Consider the following 25,361-nt stretch of genomic DNA (forward strand, 5'->3'; position numbering starts at 1 on the left):
TTTCCGACTCAACTACTTCCACAGGCAGTGCATTCCATGCCCCCATTACTCTCTGGGTAAAGAACCTACCTCTGACATCCCCTCTATATCTTCCACCATTTACCTTAAATCTATGTCCCCTTGTAATGGTGTGTTCCACCCGGGGAAAAAGTCTCTGACTGTCTACTCTATCTATTCCCCTGATCATCTTATAAACCTCTATCAAGTCACCCCCTCATCCTTCTCCGTTCTAATGAGAAAAGGCCTAGCACCCTCAACCTTTCCTCGGAAGACCTACTCTCCATTCCAGGCAACATCCTGGTAAATCTCCTTTGCACCTTTTCCAAAGCTTCCACATCCTTCCTAAAATGAGGTGACCAGAACTGCACACAGTACTCCAAATGTGGCCTGACCAAGGTTTTGTACAGCTGCATCATCACCTCACGGCTCTTAAATTCAATCCCTCTGCTAATGAACGCTGGCACACCATAGGCCTTCTTCACAGCTCTATCCACTTGAGTGGCAACTTTCAAAGATCTATGAACATAGACACCAAGATCTCTCTGCTCCTCCACATTGCCAAGAACCCTACATCGATGCCCACAACATCGTGCCGGCCAATTTCAATGTGCGCAACAAGCTCATTTACCTTGTTCCGTATACTGCGCGCATTTAGGTAAAATACCCTCAGTCCTGCATTGACCACCTCCCTTCTCGTAATTGTCCCTTTTTTTGCTCTACCTGAAGTTGGATTCCTGCCGCCTTCTATACTCTCTGTTCTATTACGTGTTCTGGAAACTTTACTAACCTATCCTGAGCCCTCGGCCCTTTTAACTAGTTTAAACTCCTCATCATTAACCTGCACCTCTGCCTTCTCCTTTAACCTTGATTTTCTAATTCTCCAGACAACTGCACCCTCCTCCCCACTATTCAGTTTAAAGCTCTAGCTGCAGCCCTAGTTACCGATTCACCAGGATTCTGGTCCCAGCGTGATTTCGATGAAGACTATCCCTTCGGAACAGGGTCCCCTCTTCCCCAGTACTGGGGCCAATGTCCCACGAATTCAAACCCATTTCTCCCACATCAATCTTTGAGCCACGGATTTACTTCCGTAATATTATTGACCCTCTGCCAATTTGCTCATGGCTAAGGTAGTAATCCAGAGATTATTACCTTTTTGGTTCTGCTATTAATTTAGCTCCCAGCTGTTATTACTCCCTTAGCAAAACCTCTGTCCTTGTTCAGTCTATGTCTTGGTACCAACGTGGACCGCAACAACTGGATCTTTACCCTTAAACTCCCAAGTTCCTCTACAGCCCAGATGAGATACCCCTAGCCCGAGCACCAGGCAGGCATAAAACATAGAACTTACAGCGTAGTACAGGCCCTTCGGCCCTCGATGTTGCGCCGTCCTGTGAAACCACTCTAAAGCCCATCTACACTATTCCCTTATCGTCCATATGCCTATCCAATGACCATTTGAATGCGTTTAGTGTTGGCGAGTCCACTACTGTTGCAGGCAGGGCATTCCACACCCTTACTACTCTCTGAGTAAAGAACCTCCCTCTGACATCTGTCCTATATCTATCTCCCCTCAATTTAAAGCTATGTCCCCTCGTGCTGGACATCACCATCCGAGGAAAAAGGCTCTCACTGTCCACCCTATCTAACCCTCTGATCATCTTGTATGCCTCAATTAAGTCACCTCTTAACCTTCTTCCCTCTAACAAAAACAGCCTCAAGTCCCTCAGCCTTCCCTCATAAGATCTTCCCTCCATACCAGGCAACATCCTGGTAAATCTCCTCTGCACCCTTTCCAAAGCTTCCACATCCTTCCTATAATGTGACGACCAGAACGGCACGCAATACTCCAAATGCGGCCGTACTAGAGTTTTGTACAGCTGCAACAAGGCAACACAACCTTCGGGATTCTCGAACCTGGTCTCAGAGAACAGTGTCAATGCCCCAAACTACACTATCCCCAATTACAACTACATTTCTTTTCTCTCCCCCGACTTGAATGTCTCCCTGTACCACGGTGCTGAGGTCAGTTTGCTCGTCCTCCCAGCAGTCCCCGTTCCTGTCGACACAGGGCGCAAGAATCTCAACCGTGTTGGACAAGACCTAGGACTGAAGTTCTTGCAACCCTACCTCCTGCATCCCTCTCCCTGCCTCACTCACAGCCACACCCTCCTGTCCCTGACCACTGGTGAATTCAAGGTAGTTAGTCTAAATTTAATCCAGATCCTCACAGGATTCCAGATCCTCCCCAATTGACAGATCCTCACCAGATTCCATATCCTCACCAGATTCCATATCCTCACCAGATTCCATATCCTCACCAGATTCCAGATCCTTACCAAATTCCAGATCCTCTCCAGATTCCAGATTCTCACCAGACCCTCACTAGATTCCAGATCCTCTCCAGATTCCAGATCCTCACCAGATCCTCACCAGATTCCAGATCCTCACCAGATCCTCACCAGATTCCAGATCCTTACCAAATTCCAGATCCTCTCCAGATTCCAGATTCTCACCAGACCCTCACTAGATTCCAGATCCTCTCCAGATTCCAGATCCTCACCAGATCCTCGCCAGATTCCAGATCCTCACCAGATTCCAGATCCTCGCCAGATTCCAGATCCTCGCCAGATTCCAGATCCTCACCAGATCCTCGCCAGATTCCAGATCCTCGCCAGATTCCAGATCCTCTCCAGATTCCAGATTCTCACCAGACCCTCACCAGATTCCAGATCCTCTCCAGATTGCAGATTCTCACCAGGCCCTCACCAGATTCCAGATCCTCTCCAGATTCCAGATTCTCACCAGATCCTCTCCAGATTACAGATCCTCACCAGATTCCAGATCCTCACCAGATTCCAGATCCTCACCAGATCCCAGATTCTCACCAGATCCTCTCCAGATTCCAGATTCTCACCAGATCCTCTCCAGATTCCAGATCCTCACCAGATTCCAGATCCTCACCAGATTCCAGATCCTCTCCAGATTCCAGATTCTCACCAGGCCCTCACCAGATTCCAGATCCTCTCCAGATTCCAGATCCTCTCCAGATTCTAGATCCTCACCAGATCCCAGATTCTCACCAGGTTCCAGATCCTCGCCAAATTCCAGATCCTCGCCAGATTCCAGATCCTCTCCAGATTCCAGATCCACACCAGATCCCAGATTCTGTCCATTTGACAGATCCTAACTAGATTCAGCATAAATAGGATTTTCGTCTTGTTGCCTTTGCATATTTTCCCAATTATTTTAAAGCTGCATCCTCCAACTGACGCCACATTTTTCTTCCAGGTTACATTCCGTCCAAAGCTGCTGCTCCCAATGTGTCGTCCGAACATTACCAATGTAACATTCTCGAAGAAGATCAGCTGACTGACGTGACAGAGGCTGGGGACAAAATCCATCCGGATTTCCACCTGTGGATGATTTGTGACAGCAGTGCCTGCGGTTCACTGCCAGGTGTGTCTGAACTATCATGATGTCTTCTCACTGCTTCATAGTCCATAGAATCATTGAGGCATAGAAAAGTTACAGCATTCGGCCCACCTTGTCGATGCCAGCCAGGTGCCCTTTCTAATCCCACCTTCCTGCACCCGGTCCACAGCCCTGTACCTTACAGCACTGAAGGTGCTGATCCAGGTGCCTTTTGAAAGAGTTTAGGGTCTCTGCCTCCAGCACCAACTCGTGCAGCGAATTCCAGACTCACACTACCCTCTGGGTAAAAATGTTCCTCCTCATGTCCCCTCTACACCTTCTGCCACTTATCTTAAATCTGTGTCCCTGGCTCTAGAATTCTCCACGAAGGGAAACAATTTTACCTTGTCCACTCTCTTACTTCCCCTCATAATTTTGTACACCTGAATTAAGTGGGTGACATGATAGCACAGTGGTTAGCACTGTTGCTTCACAGCCCCAGGGTGCCAGGTTCGATTCCCGGCTTGGGTCACTGTCTGTGCGGAGTCTGCACGTTCTCCCCGTGTGTGCGTGGGTTTCCTCCGGGTACTCCGGTTTCCTCCCACAGTCCAAAGATGTGCAGGTTAGGTAGATTGGACATTCTGAATTCTCCCTCAGTGTACCCGAACAGGCGCTGAAATGTGGCGACGAGGGGATTTTCACAGTAACTTCATTGCAGTGTTAATGTAAGCCTACTTGTGACAATAAAGATTATTATTATTATTAAATCATCCCTCGGCCTTCTTTGTTCCGAGGAAAATAATCCCAACCTATCCAATCTCTCCTTGTAGCCCTGGAAACAGTCTGGTAAACCTCCTCTGCTCTCTCTCCAGAGCAATAACCTCCTTCCTGCAATGTGGGGACCAGAGCTGCACACAATACTCCAGTCGTGGCCTCACCAGTGTTTTATACAATTTCAACATGATATCCTTACTTTTATATACCTCTGCCAATGAGGGGCCTGTTTAGCACAGTGGGCTAAACAGCTGGCTTGTAATGCAGAACAAGGCCAGCAGCGTGGGTTCAATTCCCGTATCGGCTTCCCCGGACAGGCGCCGGAATGTGGCGACTAGGGGCTTTTCACAGTAACTTCATTGAAGCCTACTCGTGACAATAAGCGATTATTATTATGGAGGGAACATTCCATTTGCTTTCTTAACAACCTTGTCTACTTGAACTGCTGCCTTTAGGGACCTGTGTACCTGTCGCCAATATCTCTCACTTCATCTACCTCTCTGAGTATATTCCTATTTATTCTGTACTCCCTATAACTGTTTGGCCTCCCTAAATGCTGACATCACACTTCTCTGTGTTAAATTCCATCTGCCACTTTATCACCCACTCCACCAATCCATCTATATCATTCTGGAGATTGTAGCTATCCTCTACACTGGCCAGCACTCGGCCAATCTTTGTGTGGTCTGCAGCTCTCCGTCCTGTGCCAGTCTGTTCATTTTCAAGTAACACCTTCAATTTTCAACCCATCCAACATTGATGTTCTCCTCCTTCCTCTCCCTCCTTGAAATCTTCCCTTCATAACATCCTGCCCTGACTCTCTGCCTTGTCCTGGTTACAATTAACAAATGTCTTTGTTTGTTTAATATAAACACTCAGGAGACCCGAGGAGGTGAATCCGAATTGTCAGTTTACTTTCAGCAAAAAGATAAAGCCACAACTTTGTTACCGGGAGGCCGGTTTGCGAAGTTGGAGGAGCTGGGGGAGAAATATGGGTTGCGGCAGGGGGAGATGTTTAGGTCCGAGATATACAGGTCCGAAATTTTGCCAGGAAGGAGGTACAAAGCTTTCCGATGGCGCCGGCTCCCACACTGTTGGAGAGATATTGACGACAGGGGAATGGAGAAGGGGGTGATATCGGTGATTTATGGGGTGATTCTGGGGGAAGATAAGGTATCACTGGAGAGAATTAAGATTAAGTGGGAGGAAGAGTTAGGGGAGGATATTGAGGAGGGGTCATGGTGTGAGGTGCTCCGGAAGGTGAATGTGTCAACTTCGTGAGTGAAGTTGGGGCTTATACAGCTGAAGGTGGTGTATAGGGCGCACCTCACAAGGGCGAGGATGAACCGATTTTTTGAGGGGGTGGAGGATGTTTGTGAACGGTGTGAGGGAACCCCACTAATCACATTCATATGTTCTAGTCCTGTCCAAAACTAGAGGGTATTGGAGGGAGGTCTTTCAGGTAATCTCAAAGGAGGTGCACGTGAGACTCGAATCAGGTCCCCGAGAAGCCGTATTCGGGGTGTCAGATTGGCCAAGGTTGGAAGCAGCTGCGGAGGCAGATGTCTTGGCCTTCGCCCTGCTAATTGCCCAAAGGCGGGTCCTGTTGGGGTGGAGGTCAGTATCTCTGTGCCCCGGCACGGTGGGGGGATGTGCTGGAGTTCTTAATGCTCGAGAAATAAAGTTTGAGTTGAGGGGAGGATGGAAGGGTTCTGCAACTCATGGGCCTTGTTCATCATTCAGTTTCATGAATGGGATGACATTGAACATTAGCGTTGGAATGTATAAGTTATTGATGATTCTGTTTCATCAGTTTTGTATTCAAAATGTTGGGGGCTGTTTGAGGGTGGGTGGGAGAAGGGGATTATTGACTGGGGGATTGCCGTTGTATTTGTTGTTATTATTGGTTATCTGTTCTTAATTGTGATGAAAATGTGAAAAAGGAGAATAATAATATTTATTTAAAAAAAAAGAAAAGGCAACAAGGCAGCAGACAGCACAAAGGTCGCAACCTGGATTACCGATCATACCGGTCCCAATCCGGGCTGGCGTTTATGGGTTGATTCTATCAGATTTTCTTTCCATCAGTGTTGTGTTGTGTTCTGTTACTTCCTCAATGATGAAGATACACATAGAACACAACGATGCAGTTGCTTCAAGTATTTATTCTTAATGGTAACCATGCTTTACGAAAGACAAACAATTCCGTCTCCGTTACTGATGTCTGTTGTCTTGTCTGTCCTCCTACCAAGTGTCTGCCTTCCGTCTGTCCTCCAATATTTATACATCTGTCCGATCTGGTTGCACCTGCTGGTGGGAGGTTATAGTTGTCCCTACATGCATTGGTCATTGTCTATATACAGTGGCACTTTTATATATACATATGTACATTGATACAACTATGTACAATTATAGATTGATATATGTATGCATATTACCACATCCCCTTTCCTTTGGAGAAATGTTTTTAAATTCCCTTATTTACAATCACATTTCTGCTTAGAGAAAGAAGTGATCAGTCACAGGTTTAGTCTATCAGGCTTCCGCCGCACTCTGGATGTGTATCATCTGGGCTGGTGAACATGCCCCATCTGCATCACTCACTGCTCCTTCCCCCGACACTAACACAAATGCAGCAGTTGCCCAGGGTGCGCCCCATCCTCTGCACCTCTTTCGCTCTTGGGACTGTACTCCAACCCATCTGCTGGCTTGAGGACAAAGAACATAGAACATACAGTGCAGAAGGAGGCCATTAGGCCCATCTAGTCTGCACTGACCCACTTAAGCCCTCACTTCCACCCTATCCCCGTAACCCAATAACCCCTCCTAACCTTTTTTGGACACTAAGGGCAATTTAGTATGGCCAATCCACCTAACCTGCACGTCTTTGGACTGCAAGGGTGCTGTATCTTGAGTAGAGTGATTTTGGTGCAGAAATAAGCCATCCTGTATGAGTGTGGACCCATGTGCTGGGTCCAACCCAGGGGCTGGTTTAGCTCACTGGGCTAAATCGCTGGCTTTTAAATCAGGCCAGCAGCACGGTTCGATTCCCGTACCAGCCTCCCCGGGCAGGCGCCGGAATGTGGCGACTAGGGGCTTTTCACAATAACTTCATTGAAGCCTACTCGTGACAATAAGCGATTTTCATTTTTCATTTCATTTCATGTGCTGGACAACCGTTGCTCGCCTCGTCCACCCTCCGCTATTGAGATTCTCAACTCTAACTGTGACATGTATTTGCAGAGGCTGGAGCGCCCATGCAGATTGGCCCTAAGCGTCCTTTTGTTTGTGTTTCTGTGCGATGAGCTTCGCCTGGAGATCTTGATCTACTGTGGGGACCGCCATGGAGGACAGTGTTGTCCGCAGCTGTCTGTCCATCAACAGCTGTGCTGGTGTCTGTGTCCTGGGAGTGTCCCTTTAAGAAATGCTTTTATCTTATCACATGACTTCAATGACATCATTTGTTTTTGAAAACACCATTATTCTTAGAATTCCCCCTATACCAAAAAGGGCCGACATTCAAAATGGTGAGCAGGGATTCTCACTCCCTGACTCCGATGCAGGCTTCGGTGGGTGATATTCAGGTCAAACTATATTTTCAAGTTATCCCCCAGTATAGCCCATACCTTCACCGAAGATTTTATCTACTTACCACTTAGTAGCATCGATGTCCTGGGTCCTGCATTGCTAAGTAAGTAAAGTGGACTTTAGAATTACCCACTTTTTCAGGTTAAGTTAAGTTATTTTATTATTATATTTTTTCTTTTAAAAGCTGCAAACACTTTCTTTACAGAAAGGTAAAAAGATCTTGCTTCTGGATCCTGCTGGTTGGTTGAAGGGACCTTCAGGCCCAACTTGACAATCAATCTTCTTTAAAGTCTGGTCTTCTTGGGATGTATTTGTTGGGTAGCCCCGTTGCTGTGTCTTGTCGATCCATGTACTGAGCTATAAGAGCTGGCTCTGCTAGCTATCTCTCAGCTGACTCTGACTCCTGTTTAAATTCTAGTCTTAGATGTAAATTCTAGTCTTCCTTAGATGTATAGCTGTTTAAGCTCGGCTGCTCGTCTCATCTTTCCCATGACCGAGCTGTGAAAGCTGAATCTGCTTATCTCCTCTCTGAGTTCTCTCCTTCTGCTTCTGCTCCCTGGGTTTATATTCTCTTTCTAGTAGCTATTCAGTTTTTATGACCTTATTGTAAATTAACTTATTTCACTTTGATTGTTAAAAAGTATCTTTGATCTAAACATTCTAATACAACTAAGTATTCATTTTGGGCATAACCTCACCTCTCGGATCTGATTACATTGTCCTTTGTGATGTTCAAAAAATGCTTTGGTTTCAGTAGAGGTGTTACTTTTAATTCTTGTCATTTCAATAGTTTAATTTTCCAATTGTCCCCAGCTCATAACTTTGCCTTTGATTTTGACTTTAAATTATGTTTCTCATAGACTGATAGTCTCCAATTTTCTTTTAATTTACTTCATGTTAGTAGAATTTCACACCTAGAATTGACACCAAATTCAACTGAACCTAATCCTTTCCTTTTCCAGATGCTTCCTAAGATAGTTACTTTCAATGAAGGTGTGAACCATTGTTTTTAACTTCATACAAGAATCCTGTGTGTTTGCTAAGTTTGCTTGAGAGAAAGAATCTGCATTTTATAATCCTGCTCTTTGCAGCTGCTTTTAACCCTTCATGGGATCTTTCCCTGTATCCTCTCAGGTTTCTCTCAGACCAGATATTGCTAGACTTCCATGTTTCAAATGACACATTTTTCCGTATTTTCAACAACACATTGTGTGGGTGGAGCTGGGCTGTGGCTCTGTGGGGTTTACTTTCGTTTTGAAGCTTTGGACTGGGATTTGAACTGCACAGGTTGAAACAAGTGTTTCTCTATCCTCAGTTTAATAGCTGTTTCCGGACTAATTGGTATCTTGAAAGAGATAATTGCTTTCTGGAATGAATTCAAACCTGCTGTGTTGGAAAGGGGAGCAAGAGTATCAATAACAAATCTTTTGCCAGGGACTTCTGATGGTGGCCATGGAGTGAGTGGTCGCTTATTTGGTAGCTCCCATTCGTGGTGGACCTTTGGGACCTTTTTCACCGATTTACGGTGAATTTGATTGACAAAAAGGGAGACCGGTGAGGTAGAGGAGTAGGATTTCCCACCAGTTTCATTTCATCAGAAACAATTTTTGATCAGATGGTTTAAAAAGAACAAGAACAGGTGGAGAATGAGGCAGATATTTTTAGTTTAGGAAAGTTGGCGGAGTTACAACAGAAAGCTGTAGAAATAAAACAGATGTATCAGAAAGCATACATGGATGAGGAATATGAGTGGATACAAGAATGTTATTACCTTTAAAATTATGTCTTAATGAGAAAATGGAGACATTTACATATGCAGGCGGATGAAAAGTGGCCAAAAGTTCATCAAGTAGTATTGCTGGTAGGGTATAGAAAGGAGGTGGTGTGAGTAACAGTGGGAGGTCATTTGGTAGTAAGGAAAACTCAAGCTAAAATACGAAAATATTTTTATTAGCCTAGACTACATGAAGATGTAGTTAAATTTTGTCGATCATGTCACACATGTCAAGTGATAGGGAAACCTCAAGCAGTGATAAAACCAGTACCCTTAATACCCATTCCAGCATTTGAGGAACCTTTTACAAGGGTCTTAATTGATTGCGTAGGACTGCTTCCTAAAACAAAAAGTGGGAATCAATATCTTTTGAATATAATGGATGTGCCAACTAAGTTTCCAGAGGCCATTCTAGTCTGCAATATTACAGCTAAAAAGATTGTGGAGGAGTTACTTAATTTTTTTATAATTATGGACTACCCACAGAAATACAATCAGGAGCAGCACGGAGGCACAGTGGGTTACCTCATGACGCCGAGGTCCCAGGTTCAATCCCGACTCTGGAGTTTGCACATTCTCGCCGTGTTTGCGCGGGTTTTGCCCCCACAACCCAAATATGTGCAGACTAGATGGATTGGCCACGCTAAACAGCCCCTTAATTGGAAAAAATGAATTGGGTACTCTAAATTTATATAAAAAAAAGAAGTAAAATTGGATCAAGGATCAAATTTTACCTCGGGGTTATTCAAGGCGGTTATGGATAGCTTAGGAGTAACACAATTTAAATCAACTGCGTACCATCCAGAATCGTAGAGAGCGTTAGGATGGTAGCATCAGACATTAAAGACAATATTGAGAGCTTATTGTCAAGATTATCTAGAGGATTGGGATAAAGTATTCATATTGTTTGCAATTAAGAATGCACCTAATGAGTCAACAAAATTCAGTCCTTTTGAACTAATTTTTGGTCATGAGGTAAGAGGACCACTTAAATTGATTAAGGAAAAATTGGTGAGTGAGCAGTCTGAAATTACATTATTAGATTACATGTCAAATTTTAAGGAATGATGAAATAGAGCAGGTGAATTGGCTAGACAACATTTAAAAGTTGCACAGCATGTGATGAAACAGGTAGCGGACAAAAAAGCAAAAGTTTGTAGTTTTGCCAGTGGAGATAAAGTTTTAGTGTTGTTACCAGTGATAGGTAAACCTTTAAAAGCTAGGTTTTGTGCACCTTATCAGATTGAAAGGAAATTGAGTGAAGTGAATTATTTGGTAAGATTCCAGATAGAAGGAAAACTCACCAAGTGTGTCATGTGAATATGCTTAAAAGGTACTTTGAAAGGGAAGGAGAGAAAAAGGAGGGGGTTTTAATGATTCCAACTCAAAATGAAGAACCAAATCCAGATGATTCTGAATTTGACATTCCTCAAATTATATTGGATAGCGAGGATGTTCTTAACAATTGGGATAAATTGTTGAATTACCTTCCAGAGGAAAAACAAACTGACCTGAAAGAGTTATTGATATCACATGGGCATGTTTGTGGAGATAAGATGGGAAGTACAAAAATGGCTATACATGATGTAGATGTGGGAAATGCTGTTCTAATTAAACAACATCCATACAGACTTAACCCTTTAAAATTGGCACAGGTTCAAAAAGAAATTGAAAGTATGCTTACAAATGGGGCAGGTTTAGCTCACTCAGCTAAATCGCTGGCTTTTAAAGCAGACCAAGCAGGCCAGCAGCACGGTTCGATTCCCATACCAGCCTCCCCGGACAGGCGCCGGAATGTGGCGACTAGGGGCTTTTCACAGTAACTTCATTGAAGCCTCCTCGTGACAATAAGCAATTTTCATTTTTTTTTTCAAATGGCATAATTAAAGTGGGTTGCAGCCAATGGAGCTCACCCATAGTGATGATACCTAAACCAGACGGTACCCAATGATTGTGTGTGAACGATAGAAAGGTCAATGCAGTAACAAGAACGGACTCTTATCCTATCCCTCACTTGGAGGATTGCATTGAGAAGGTGGGACAATCAGCTTTTATTTCCAAACTAGATTTGCTTAAAGGTTACTGGCAGAACCCATATCCAAAAGGGCGAAGGAGATTTCCGCTTTTGTGACTCCAGGTGGTATACCAATTCAAAGTTATGCCATTTGGCATGAAAAACGCCCCAGCCACATTTCAACGGTTAACTAACAAAGCCGTTTTAGAATTACCCAATTGTGCGGTATACATCGACGATCTGGTAATTTTCAGCCAGACATGGAAAGAACATTTAAAACATCTAATTGAGTTATTCGATCGACTTCAGGAGGCAGGAGCCAAAAGTGAATTTGGAAAAGTCCAAATTAGGTTCCTTGGCCAAACAATTGGACAAATGAACCCACGGGATGTGAAAGCAAAAGTTATTGGAGGGTTTCCAATATCCTCGACACAAAGGGAACTAATGAAATTTCTTGGCATAAGTGGTTTTTACTATAAATTTGTGCTGAATTTTAGCAGTGTGGGTGCTCCACTGATGGACTTGCTGAAGAAGCATAGCAAATTTTAGTGGACGGCCGAGTACCAATAGGCATTTGGCAGCCTGAAGGCTGTGTTAACCACTGCTCCTGTGTTGGAGAATTACAAGAGGCTTTGTGATCGGATTGAATGAAAGTACCTGACCTTAAAGAAAGATGCCGAGGCGGAGAGAAATGGATGGATTGTGCAGTGACATTATTGTCCAAAGAACAAGAACAAAGAACAAAGAAAATTACAGCACAGGAACAGGCCCTTCGGCCCTCCCAGCCTGCGCCGATCCAGATCCTTTATCTAAACCTGTCGCCTATTTTCCAAGGTCTACTTCCCTCTGTTCCCCACCCGTTCATATACCTGTCTAGATGCCTCTTAAATGATGCTATCGTGCCCGCCTCTACCACCTCCGCTGGCAAAGTGTTCCAGGCGCCCACCACCGTCTGCGTAAAAAACTTTCCACGCACATCTCCCTTAAACTTTCTCCTTGTCACCTTGAAATCGTGACCCCTTGTAATTGACACCCCACTCTTGGAAAAAGCTTGTTGCTATCCACCCTGTCCATACCTCTCATAATTTTGTAGACCTCAATCAGGTCCCCCCTCAACCTCCATCTTTCCAATGAAAACAATCCTAATCTACTCATCCTTTCTTCATAGCTAGCACCCTCCATACCAGGCAACATCCTGGGGAACCTCCTTTGCACCCTCTCTAAAGCATCCACATCCTTCTGGTGATGTGGCGACCAAATGTGGCCAAACCAAACTCCTGAACAACTGTTACATGACCTGCCGACTCTTGTACTCAATACCCCGTCCGATGAAGGCAAGCATGCTGTATGCCTTCTTGACCACTCTATCAACCTGCGTTGCCACCTTCAGGGTACAATGGACCTGAACTCCCAGATCTCTCTGTACATCAATTTTCCCCAGGACCCTTCCATTGACCATATAGTCCGCTCTTGAATTAGATATTCCAAAATGCATCACCTCGCATTTGCCTGGATTGAACTCCATCTGCCATTTCTCTGCCCAACTCTCCAATCCATCTATATTTTGTTGTATTCTCTGACAGTCCTCCTTGCTATCTGCAACTCCACCAATCTTTGTATCATCTGCAAACTTGCTAATCAGACCACCTATACCTTCCTCCAGATCATTTATGTATATCACAAACAATAGTGGTCCGAGCACGGATCCCTGTGGAACACCACTAGTCACCTTTCTCCATTTTGAGACACTCCCTTCCACCACTACTCTTTGTCTCCTGTTACCCAGCCAGTTCTTTATCCATCTAGCTAGTACACCCTGAACCCCATACGACTTCACTTTTTCTATCAACTTGTCATGGGAAACTTTATCAAACGCCTTACTGAAGTCCATGTATATGATATCTACAGCCCTTCCCTCATCAATTAACTTTGTCACTTCCTCAAAGAATTCTATTAGGTTTGTAAGACATGACCTTCCCTGCACAAAACCATGCTGTCTATCACTGATAAGTCTATTTTCACCCAAATGTGAATAGATCCTATCCCTCAGTATCTTCTCCAACAGTTTGCCTACCACTGACGTCAAGCTCACAGGTCTATAATTCCCTGGATTATCCCTGCTACCCTTCTTAAACAAAGGGACAACATTAGCAATTCTCCAGTCCTTCGGGACCTCACCTGTGCTCAAGGATGCTGCAAAGATATCTGTTAAGGCCCCAGGTATTTCGTCCCTCGCTTCCCTCAGTAACCTGGGATAGATCCCATCCGGTCCTGGGGACTTGTCCACCTTAATGCCTTTATGAATACCCAAAACCTCCCCCTTCTGTATGACAACTTGACCTAGAGTATTTAAACATCCATCCCTAGCCTCATCATCCGTCTTGTCCCTCTCCTTTGTGAATACCGATGCAAAGTACTCATTAAGAATCTCACTCATTTCCTCTGACTCCACGCATAAATTCCCTCTTTTGTCTTTGAGCCAATCCTTTTTGGGCCAACCCTTTCTCTAGTTACCCTCTTGCTCCTTATATACAAATAAAAGGCTTTGGGATTTTCCTTAACCCTGTTAGCCAAAGATATTTTATGACCCCTTTTAGCCCTCTTTATTGCGCGTTTGAGATTTGTCCTACTTTCCCGATATTCCTCCAAAGCCTCGATCTTATGTATGCTTCCTTTTTCATCTTAGCTAGTCTCACAATTCCATCCGTCATCCATGGTTCCCTAATTTTGCCATTTCTATCCCTCATTTTCACAGGGACATGTCTGTCCTGCACTCTAATCAACCTTTCCTTAAAAGACTCCTACATTTCAAATGTGGATTTACCCTTAAACAGCTGCTCCCAATCCACATTCCCTAGCTCCTGCCGAATTTTGTTATACTCTGCCTTTCCCCAATTTAGCACTCTCCCTTTCGGACCCCTCTTGTCCTTGTCCATGAGTATTCTAAAACTTACGGAATTGTGATCGCTATTCCCAAAGTAATCACCGACTGAAACTTCAACCACCTGGCCAGGATCATTCCCCAATACCAGGTCCATAAGAACATAAGAACTAGGAGCAGGAGTAGGCCATCTGGCCCCTCGCGCCTGCTCCGCCATTCAATTAGATCATAGCTGATCTTTTGTGGACTCAGCTCCACTTTCCGGCCCGAACACCATAACCCTTAATCCCTTTATTCTTCAAAAAACTATCTATCTTTACCTTAAAAACATGTAATGAAGGAGCCTCAACAGCTTCACTGGGCAAGGAATTCCATAGATTCACAACCCTTTGGGTGAAGAAGTTCCTCCTAAACTCAGTCCTAAGTCTACTTCCCCTTATTTTGAGGCTATGTCCCCTAGTTCTGCTGTCACCCGCCAGTGGAAACAACCTGCCCGCATCTATCCTATCTATTCCCTTCATAATTTTAAATGTTTCTATAAGATCCCCCCTCATCCTTCTAAATTCCAATGAGTACAGTCCTAGTCTACTCAACCTCTCCTCATAATCCAACCCCTTCAGCTCTAGGATTAACCTCGTGAATCTCCTCTGCACACCCTCCAGCGCCAGTACGTCCTTTCTCAAGTAAGGAGACCAAAACTGAACACAATGCTCCAGGTGTGGCCTCACTAACACCTTATACAATTGCAACATAACCTCCCTAGTCTTAAACTCCATCCCTCTAGCAATGAAGGACAAAATTCCATTTGCCTTCTTAATCACCTGTTGCACTTGTAAACCAACCTTCTGTGACTCATGCACTAGCACACCCAAGTCTCTCTGAACAGCGGCATGCTTTAATATTTTATCGTTTAAATAATAATCCTGTTTGCTGTTATTCCTACCAAAATGGATAACCTCACATTTGTCAACATTGTATTCCATCTGCCAGACCCTAGCCCATTCACTTAACCTATCCAAATCCCTCTGCAGACTTCCAGTATCCTCTGCACTTTTCGCTTTACCACTCATCTTAGTGTCATCTGCAAACTTGGACACATTGCCCTTGGTCCCCAACTCCAAATCATCTATGTAAATTGTGAACAATTGTGGGCCCAACACGGATCCCTGAGGGACACCACTAGCTACTGATTGCCAACCAGAGAAACACCCATTAATCCCAACTCTTTGCTTTCTATTAATTAACCAATCCTCTATCCATGCTACTACTTTACCCTTAATGCCATGCATCTTTATCTTATGCAGCAACCTTGTGTGTGGCACCTTGTCAAAGGCTTTCTGGAAATCCAGATATACCACATCCATCGGCTCCCCGTTATCTACTATACTGGTAATGTCCTCAAAAAATTCCACTAAATTAGTTAGGCATGACCTGCCCTTTACGAACCCATGCTGCGTCTGCCCAATGGGACAATTTCTATCCAGATGCCTTGCAATTTCTTCCTTGATGATAGATTCCAGCATCTTCCCTACTACCGAAGTTAAGCTCACTGGCCTATAATTTCCTGCTTTCTGCCTACCTCCTTTTTTAAACAGTGGTGTCATGTTTGCTAATTTCCAATCCACCGGGACCACCCCAGAGTCTAGTGAATTTCGGTAAATTATCACTAGTGCATCTGCAATTTCCCTAGCCATCTCTTTTAGCACTCTGGGATGCATTCCATCAGGGCCAGGAGACTTGTCTACCTTTAGCCCCATTAGCTTGCCCATCACTCCCTCCTTAGTGATAACAATCGTCTCAAGGTCCTCACCTGTCATAGCCTCATTTCTATCAGTCGCTGGCATGTTATTTGTGTCTTCCACTGCGAAAACCGACCCAAAAAGCCTGTTCAGTTCCTCAGCCATTTCTTCATTTCCCATTATTAAAACTCCCTTCTCATCCTCTAAAGGACCAATATTTACCTTAGCCACTCTTTTTTGTTTTATATATTTGTAAAAACTTTTACTGTCTGTTTTTATATTCTGAGCAAGTTTACTCTCATACTCTACCTTACTCTTCTTTATAGCTTTTTTAGTAGCTTTCTGTTGCCCCCTAAAGATTTCCCAGTCCTCTAATCTCCCAGCAATCTTTGCCACTTTATATGCTTTTTCCTTCAATTTGATACTCTCCCTTATTTCCTTAGATATCCACGGTCGATTTTCCCTCTTTCTACCGTCCTTCCTTTTTGTTGGTATAAACCTTTGCTGAGCACTGTGAAAAATCGCTTGGAAGGTTCTCCACTGTTCCTCAACTGTTCCACCATAAAGTCTTAGCTCCCAGTCTACCTTAGCTAGTTCTTCTCTCATCCCCTTGTACTCTCCTTTGTTTAAACATAAAACACTAGTATTTGATTTTACTTTCTCACCCTCCATCTGTATTTTAAATTCCACCATATTGTGATCGCTCCTTCCGAGAGGATCCCTAACTATGAGATCATGAATCAATCCTGTCTCATTACACAGGACAAGATCTAGGACCGCTTGTTCCCTCGTAGGTTCCATTACATACTGTTCTAGGAAACTATCGCGGATACATTCTATAAACTCCTCCTCAAGGTTGCCTTGACCGACCTGGTTAAACCAATCGACATGTAGATTAAAATCTCCCATGATAACTGCTGTACCATTTCTACATGCATCAGTTATTTCTTTGTTTATTGCCTGCCCCACCATAACGTTACTATTTGGTGGCCGATAGACTACTCCTATCAGTGACTTTTTCGCCTTACTATTCCTGATTTCCACCCAAATGGATTCAACCTTATCCTCCATAGCACCGATGTCATCCCTTACTATTGCCCGGATGCCATCCTTAAATAACAGAGCAACACCACCTCCCTTACCATCCACTCTGTCCTTCCGAATAGTTTGATACCCTCGGATATTTAACTCCCAGTCGTAACCATCCTTTAACCATGTTTCAGTAATGGCCACTAAATCATAGTCATTTACGATGATTTGTGCCATCAATTCATTTACTTTATTCCGAATACTACGAGCATTCAGGTAAAGTACACTTATGTTGGGTTTTTTACTTCTATTTTGAATCTTAACATCTCCAGTTTTATTCCTTTTGTTATTACTGGGCCTATTCACTGAGCTCCCCTCAGTCACTGTACCTTGTACTGTCGCCCTTTTAGATTTTTGACTATGTCTTCTCTGCCTTGCACTTTTCCCCTTACTTCCTTTTGCTTCTGTCCCTGTTTTACTACCTTCCAACTTCCTGCATCGGTTCCCATCCCCCTGCCACATTAGTTTACATTAGTATGGCCTCTTACCGAGTTGGACTATTTACATACTGCCCTAAAAAACTCTCCTGGATGCTCCTTACAAATTCTGCTCCATCTACGCTTCCAACACTACACGAATCCCATTCAATGTTGGGGAAGTTAAAATCTCCCATCACGACCACCCTACTGCGACTACATTTTTCTATAATCTACATATTTGTACCTCTACTTCATGCTCGCTTTTGGGAGGCCTGTAGTAAAGTCCCAACAATGTTACTGCACCCTTCCTATTTCTTAGCTCTATCCATATTGCCTCAGTGCTCGAATCCTCCATCGTGCCCTCCTTAATCACAGCTGTGATATCATCTCTGACTACACATGCAACTCCTCCACCCGTTCTACCTCCTCTCTATGCCTCCTGAAGCATCTATACCCTGGGATATTTAGTTGCCAGTCTTGCCCTTCCCTCAACCAAGTCTCAGTAATACCAATATCATATTCCCAGGTACTAATCCAAGCCCTAAATTCATCTGCCTTACCTGCTACACTTCTCGCATTGAAAGAAATGCACCTCAGACCACCTGTCCCTTTGTGTTCATCATCTCGTCCCTGTCTACTCTTCCCCTGAGTTTATTATCTAGTACCTTACTGGCTTTATTTGCTGCCTCTTTACAGACCTCTAACTTCCTAATCTGGTTCCCATCCCAGAGACTGTCAATCGAGAGGGATTCCAGCTACAGGAAGGCAAAGAACTGAAATGGGCTGAATTATTATTAATGTTTGCCTGTTTGCTTTTAACAAATGTATGTTTATTTTCAGTTGTTATTAATTGGCAAGTGAAAAGGTGAAAAATTAAACCATCTTTGAAGTTGGTGGTTTATTTATTTCCTTGCGCGGAGGTGTCATGGGGAGTGTGCCTTTAACAAACGTCTTTGTCTTATCTGTAGGGAGAGAAAAGAGCTAACGTTTCGAGTCCGATGACTTTTTGTCAAAGCTTTGACAAAGAGTCATCGGACTCGAAACATTAACTGAAAAGAGATATTTGCTTTCCGGAAGGAATTCATATCTGCTGTTTGAGAAGGGGAACGGAGTATCAATAACATGCCTTAAGGCAGTGAGAGTGCCGTCTGCTGGGCCACACCTTTGAAAAGGGGTTTCTGGTTTTACTTGGATTTTGTTATTGAATTGGAACAGTTAAGGGGCAATTTATTAAGGTTTATACATAGATTATTATAGCTGTGTGGGGTCTTTATGTTTGGAGTTGATAAAAATTCTTGCTGTGTGTTTATACAGATTTTAACTAAGTTCTTAAAATAAAGCTTGTTTTTTTAAATTAAAAGTGCCTAAGAAGTCTGTTGAATAACAACGGAAAGGCAGGATCTTCTGCTCATCCTAGCCAAATTCAATAAACAGTTAAAGGTTAGATGAACTCCATAATATACTTTGGTGTTTTCTAAACCCTGGCCCACAACACACTGTATTAAATACTTTCTGAAAACCCAGTACACCACATCAACAATATTATCCTCATCGACCCTCACTATTACCTCCTCCAAATTCTCCAGCAAGCTAGTTAAACATGATTTCTCCTTTAGAAATCCATGTAGGCTCTTTCTAATCAACTCGCATTTTTCCATGTGACTACTAATTCATAGAATCATAGAATTTACAGTGCAGAAGAGAACCCCAATTAAGCCCATGCCGCCATCCTATCCCTGTACCCCTCCCCCCTTACCTTTTTGGACACTAAGGGTAATTTATCATGGCCAATCCACCTAACCTGCACACCTTTGGGCTGTGGGAGGAAACCGGAGCACCCGGAAGAAACACACGCAGACACGGGGAGAACGTGCAGACTCTGCACAGACAGTGACCCAAGCCGGGAATCGAACCGGGGACCCTGGAGCTGTCAAGAAACTGTGCTAACCACTGTGCTACCGTGCTGAACAATTCTATCCTGAATACTCCTCCTTGTACCAACTTTGTACTATTTACATGCCAGACTGTAGCTGCCAGTTTCTTTTCATACCCCCCCTGTTGTAGTCAATATTCTTCCCGCTTCTGGACTGTGATAGAAAGATTCAACAACGCTCGTTAAGAAAACAAAACTAAGTTTTATTTGCGAATTACAACTGCATGCAGAAATGGCTGAAACTTGGAGTCGGAAAACAGTCAATTACAAACTGCTGGATCCTTCCCAAGTCTGCGCTGTTACAGAGAAATAGGACAATATTTATACATTATTTGAATCAAGATTACGTGAATACAGCTTGGTCAGGAATTTGATCAAAAGTAAAACATAAGCAATATCATAAAACTGGCATCACCTTGCTGACCTTTGAGGACTCGGGGTCTCCTATCATTATCTTGTCTTTTGATCGCATGTTTAAGAAACGGAGCAGACTTGTTTAAGTATTGTAAGAGACGGGTTCTGGCCTATCTTGTCATATTAAGACTGCTTTGGGTTATGACGAGTTAGTTTTATCAAGTTTACAGAGCCAGCCAGTTTCCGGGACAACTTGACCTTTTCTGCTTTCAATACAGGCTTTAGGTTATGAGAGCTTGGCTTTTCTTACATTGTACCAAAAGTTGACCGGTTTTCCCAGAATGCCATTAGTTACTTTGTTCACCATCACACCCCCACTCTTTCCCCTTGTGTCATTTCCCTCATGCCCTGGGTTTGAACCTGTGACCCCAGGCACTGACCTCATCTGATGATTTGTTGCAGGAATATTGAGACGATGCATGACAAAGCTGGTGATTGAGACGCCATCGATGCTACAAAACACCTTGAGACGGTCGTACTCTCAGGCACAGATCAAACTGGGCGACACAGTCAAGGCAGAGCGCCTCGCTCTCCTCGCTGTCCTGCACTCAATCCTACTCCACCGACAGCACTACAGGAGCTGGGTACAGGCACACCCCTATCACTGGTAAGTCACTCGCAGATCTCATCATTCAGAATCTCTTTGTTCCGTCTCAAACCTCAATCTCAAACATACCACCTCTATCCCCCCCTCTCTCTCTCTCTCTCTCCCCCCCCCCCCCCCCCCTCCCGCACAAGTGAAGGGGGAGCCGTAATGTCAGATATTAGAAGGCAGTCTTATCAAAGGATTTGAGGAACTGTGCAGCACAGATACTGACCTGATGGACAGAATGATGCTTTCTGCACAGCAAGGGTGTAATTCTGTGTTTTCTGCCACAGGACACAAGCTGATTTATTTGCTGCCCTTGACATTCAGGTGAAGCTGCAGACCACCTGGGCTGACTCGGAATCCCTGCTTGAACTTCTCATAGGTAAGAATGAACAACAAACAACAAATTGACTTAATTTCGCAGATTTAATAGAGAAGTTTTGATGAGTTGCTCCGCTGAATCTTGTAGATGGTACACACTGCTGCTACTGTGTGTTGATGCAGGAGGGAGTGGATGTTTGTGGAGTAGATGAGGTGACGACTGAGTGGATTATGAACAAGACTGTGGTAAAATCTGTTGGTGACTAGCCCTCATCAACTAACACTGCAATAAAGAAAAAGCATCATGAATCTGTATCCAGTTCGAACGCCAGTTGAAATAAAACATCCCAAAGTGCTTCCCAGAAAAGTGATGGACAAATAAACCAAGAGCCAGATCAAACAGGGCCACAGTGTAAAATATTGGGAACGGGACTGATAATAATCTTTATTATTGTCACAAGTAGGCTTACATTAACATTGCAATGAAGTTACTGTGAAAAGCCCCTAGTCACCACATTCCGGCGCCTGTTCAGGTACACAGAGGGAGAATTCAAAATGTCCAATTCACCTAACAGCACGTCTTTCAGGACTTGTGGGAGGAAACCGGAGAACCCACGCAGACACGGGGAGAACGCGCAGACTCCGCACAGACAGTGACGCAAGCCGGGAATCGAACCTGGAACCCTGGAGCTGTGAAGCAACAGTGCTAAATGTTAAAAGGACAAGCATCAAGGCTTTGTGTCTGAATGGCAGACTATTCGCAAGAAAGTGGATCAACTAATCGCACAAATAGATGTGAACAGGAATGAAATAGTCGGGATTATGGAGACATGGCTGCAGGGTGACCAGGGATGGGAACTGAATGTACAAGGATACTCAGTATTTAGGAAGGACAGACAAAAAGATAAAGAGTGGTGGGGTTGCATTTCTGGTTGAGGACGAAATAAACACAATAGTGAGGGAGGATATTAGCTCTGACAATGCGGAATCTGTATGGGTAGAGCTGAGAAACAGCAAGGAGCAAAAAACATTGGTGGGCATCATGTATAGACCACCAAATTGCAGTGAAGTTTGTTGGAAATGGCATTAAACAGGAAATTAGAGATGCAGGAATAACTGTAAATTATCGGTGATTTTAATCGGCATATATACTGGAAAATCAAATCAGCCACGATATCGTAGAAGAGGAATTCCTCGAGTGAATACGGGATGGTTTTCTGGATCAATATATTGAGGAACCAACTGGATAACAGGCCATGCTAGACTGGGTACTGTGTAATGAGAACGGAATCATTGCCAATCTGGCTGTACCAGACCCCTTGGGGATGAGTGACCATAATATGACAGAATTTTTCATCAAGATGGCGAGTGAAGAGGCTGATTCTGAGACGAGGGTCCTGAATCTTAACAATTGAGACAATAAAATGAGGTGTGAGTTGGCTTTGATGGATTGGGCAATGTTACTTAAAGAGATGACAGTGGATAGGCAATGGCAAACATTCAAAGAGCACATGGAAGAACTGCAACAATTGTTCATTCCTGTCTGCCACAGAAGTGAAATGGGTCAGGTGGGAAAACCATGGTTTACAAGGTGAATTAGGGAACTTGCATATAAATTAGCCAAGAAAAACAACAGGTCTGAGGATTGGGAACAATTTAGTATTCAGCAAAGAAGGGCCAAGGGATTGATTAAGGGGAAAATAGAGTACGAAAGTAAGCTTGCAGGGAACAGAAGAACTGACTGTAAAAGTTTCTACAGGTACGTGAAGAGAAAAAGATTGGTGAATGTTGCCAATTCGGCTCAGAGACACCAATAATGTTGATCTTTTTAACTGGATACTGATTTGACAATTATTAACGATGATGTTGCTTTGCAGAGTCGCCAGGTATCACAAGGTTTAGCCAGATATCGATCAAAGACCCAACAACCAGTTAGAGATAGAGATAGAGAAATACAGCACAGAACAGGCCCTTCGGCCCACGATGTTGTGCCGAACTTTTGTCCTAGGTTAATCATAGAATTTTGGACACTAAGGGCAATTTATCATGGCCAATCCACCCAACCTGCATATCTTTGGACTGTGGGAGGAAACCGGAGTACCCGGAGGAAACCCACGCACACACGGGGAGGACGTGCAGACTCCGCACAGACAGTGACCCAAGTCGAAATCGAACTTGGGACCCTGGAGCTGTGAAGCAATTGTGCTATCCACAATGTTACCGTGCTGCCCTTAAGAAGAAGTTAATCTACACTCCATTATTCTACCCTAATCCATGTACCTATCCAATAGCTGCTTGAAGGTCCCTAACGTTTCCGACTCGACTACTTCCACAGGCAGTGCATTCCATGTCCCCACTACTCTCTGTGCGGTCTCCGGAAGCGAATGCAGACCGCCACTACAACCCTCTCCACGGGCCCCGTGCGGCCAGTGAGTGCCGCCATCTTCCTCCTCCAGGGCCACGTGTGGCCACCGGGCACCGCCATCTTCCTCCTCCAGGGCCACGTGTGGCCACCGGGCACCGCCATCTTTTTCCGCTGATGCCGCATGTGATGGATGGGCGCCGCCATTTTGTGCACCCACAGCCACGTGCGACCAGTGGGCGTTGCCATCTTGGATGGACTCCCAGGACCTCAGTGCAGATGACCACACACCGCCCGACGAGAACACCCAGCTGCTGCCACGATTAGCCTCGGTGACCCTCGACCAGTCTCTGCCTCGAACACTCTGCTACAACAACGGTGCTAATCAATGGACATGAGACGTCCTGCTTAATCGACTCTGGGAGCACGGAGAGCTTCATACACCCCTACATGGTAACGCGTTGTTCTCTCCCCGTCCATCCTGTTAATCAAAAAATCTCCCTGGCCTCCGGTTCCCACTCAGTAGAGATAAAGGGGTTCTGTGTAGCAAACCTCACGGTCCAGGGAAGGGAGTTCAAAAATTACCGGCTCTACGTTCTTCCCCACCTCTGTGCAGCCACACCCCTAACGTTTCCAACTCAACTACTTCCACAGGCAGTGCATTCCATGCCCCCACTACTCTCTGGGTAAAGAACCTACCTCTGACATCCCCTCTATATCTTCCACCATTTATCTTAAATTTATGTCCCCTTGTAATGGTGTGCTCCACCCGGGGAAAAAGTCTCTGACTGTCTACTCTATCTATTCCCCTGATCATCTTATAAACCTCTATCAAGTCGCCTCTCATCCTTCTCCGTTCTAATGAGAAAAGGCCTAGCACCCTCAACCTTTCCTAGTATGACCTACTCTCCATTCCAGGCAACATCCTGGTAAATCTCCTTTGCACCTTTTCCAAAGCTTCCACATCCTTCCTAAAATGAGGCGACCAGAACTGCACACAGTACTCCCAATGTGGCCGTACCAAGGTTTTGTACAGCTGCATCATCACCTCACGGCTCTTAAATTCAATCCCTCTGCTAATGAACGCTAGCACACCATAGGCCTTCTTCACAGCTCTATCCACTTGAGTGGCAACTTTCAAAGATCTATGAACATAGACCCCAAGATCTCTCTGCTCCTCCACATTGCCAAGAACCCTACTGTTAACCCTGTATTCCGCATTCATATTTGTCCTTCCAAAATGGACAGCCTCACACTTGTCAGGGTTAAACTCCATCTGCCACTTCTCAGCCCAGCTCTGCATCCTATCTATGTCTCTTTGAAGCCGACAACAGCCCTCCTCACTATCCACAACTCCACCAATCTTCGTATCATCTGCAAATTTACTGACCCACCCTTCAACTCCCTCATCCAAGTCGTTAATGAAAATCACAAACAGCAGAGGACCCAGAACTGATCCCTGCGGTACGCCACTGATAACTGGGCTCCAGGCTGAATATTTGCCATCCACCACCACTCTCTGTCTTCTATCGGTTAGCCAGTTTGTTATCCAACTGGCCAAATTTCCCACTATCCCATGCCTCCTTACTTTCTGCACAAGCCTACAATGGGGAACCTCATCAAATGCCTTACTAAAATCCATGTACACTGCATCCACTGCTTTACCTTCATCCACATGCTTGGTCACCTCCTCAAAGAAGTCAATAAGACTTGTAAGGCAAGACCTACCCTTCACAAATCCGTGCTGACTATCCCTAATCAAGCAGTGTCTTTCCAGATGCTCAGAAATCCTGTCCCTCAGTACCCTTTCCATTACTTTGCCTACCACCGAAGTAAGACTAACTGGCCTGTAATTCCCAGGGTTATCCCTATTCCCTTTTTTGAACAGGGGCACGACATTCGCCACTCTCCAATCCTCTGGTACTACCCCTGTTGACAGCGAGGATGAAAAGATCATTGCCAACGGCTCTGCAATTTCATTTCTGGCTTCCCATAGAATCCTTGGATATATCCCGTCAGGCCCGGGGAACTTGTCTATCCTCAAGTTTTT

At 44.5% G+C, this 25,361-nt stretch overlaps 1 protein-coding gene across 1 annotated transcript in view; it reads left to right on the plus strand.

Annotated features, from left to right (window-relative positions):
- Nucleotides 1-25,361, plus strand: part of LOC119977765 (dynein heavy chain domain-containing protein 1-like) — a 459,774-nt gene that overhangs the window by 406,955 nt on the left and 27,458 nt on the right. The window contains exons 42-44 of the mRNA XM_038818968.1: nucleotides 3,292-3,459; nucleotides 20,442-20,646; nucleotides 20,919-21,010. Coding sequence (XP_038674896.1) covers nucleotides 3,292-3,459; nucleotides 20,442-20,646; nucleotides 20,919-21,010 — 465 coding nt within the window. The remainder of the gene's footprint in view (nucleotides 1-3,291; nucleotides 3,460-20,441; nucleotides 20,647-20,918; nucleotides 21,011-25,361) is intronic.

Source organism: Scyliorhinus canicula, chromosome 14, assembly GCF_902713615.1.
Source record: "Scyliorhinus canicula chromosome 14, sScyCan1.1, whole genome shotgun sequence".
NCBI lineage: Eukaryota > Metazoa > Chordata > Chondrichthyes > Carcharhiniformes > Scyliorhinidae > Scyliorhinus > Scyliorhinus canicula.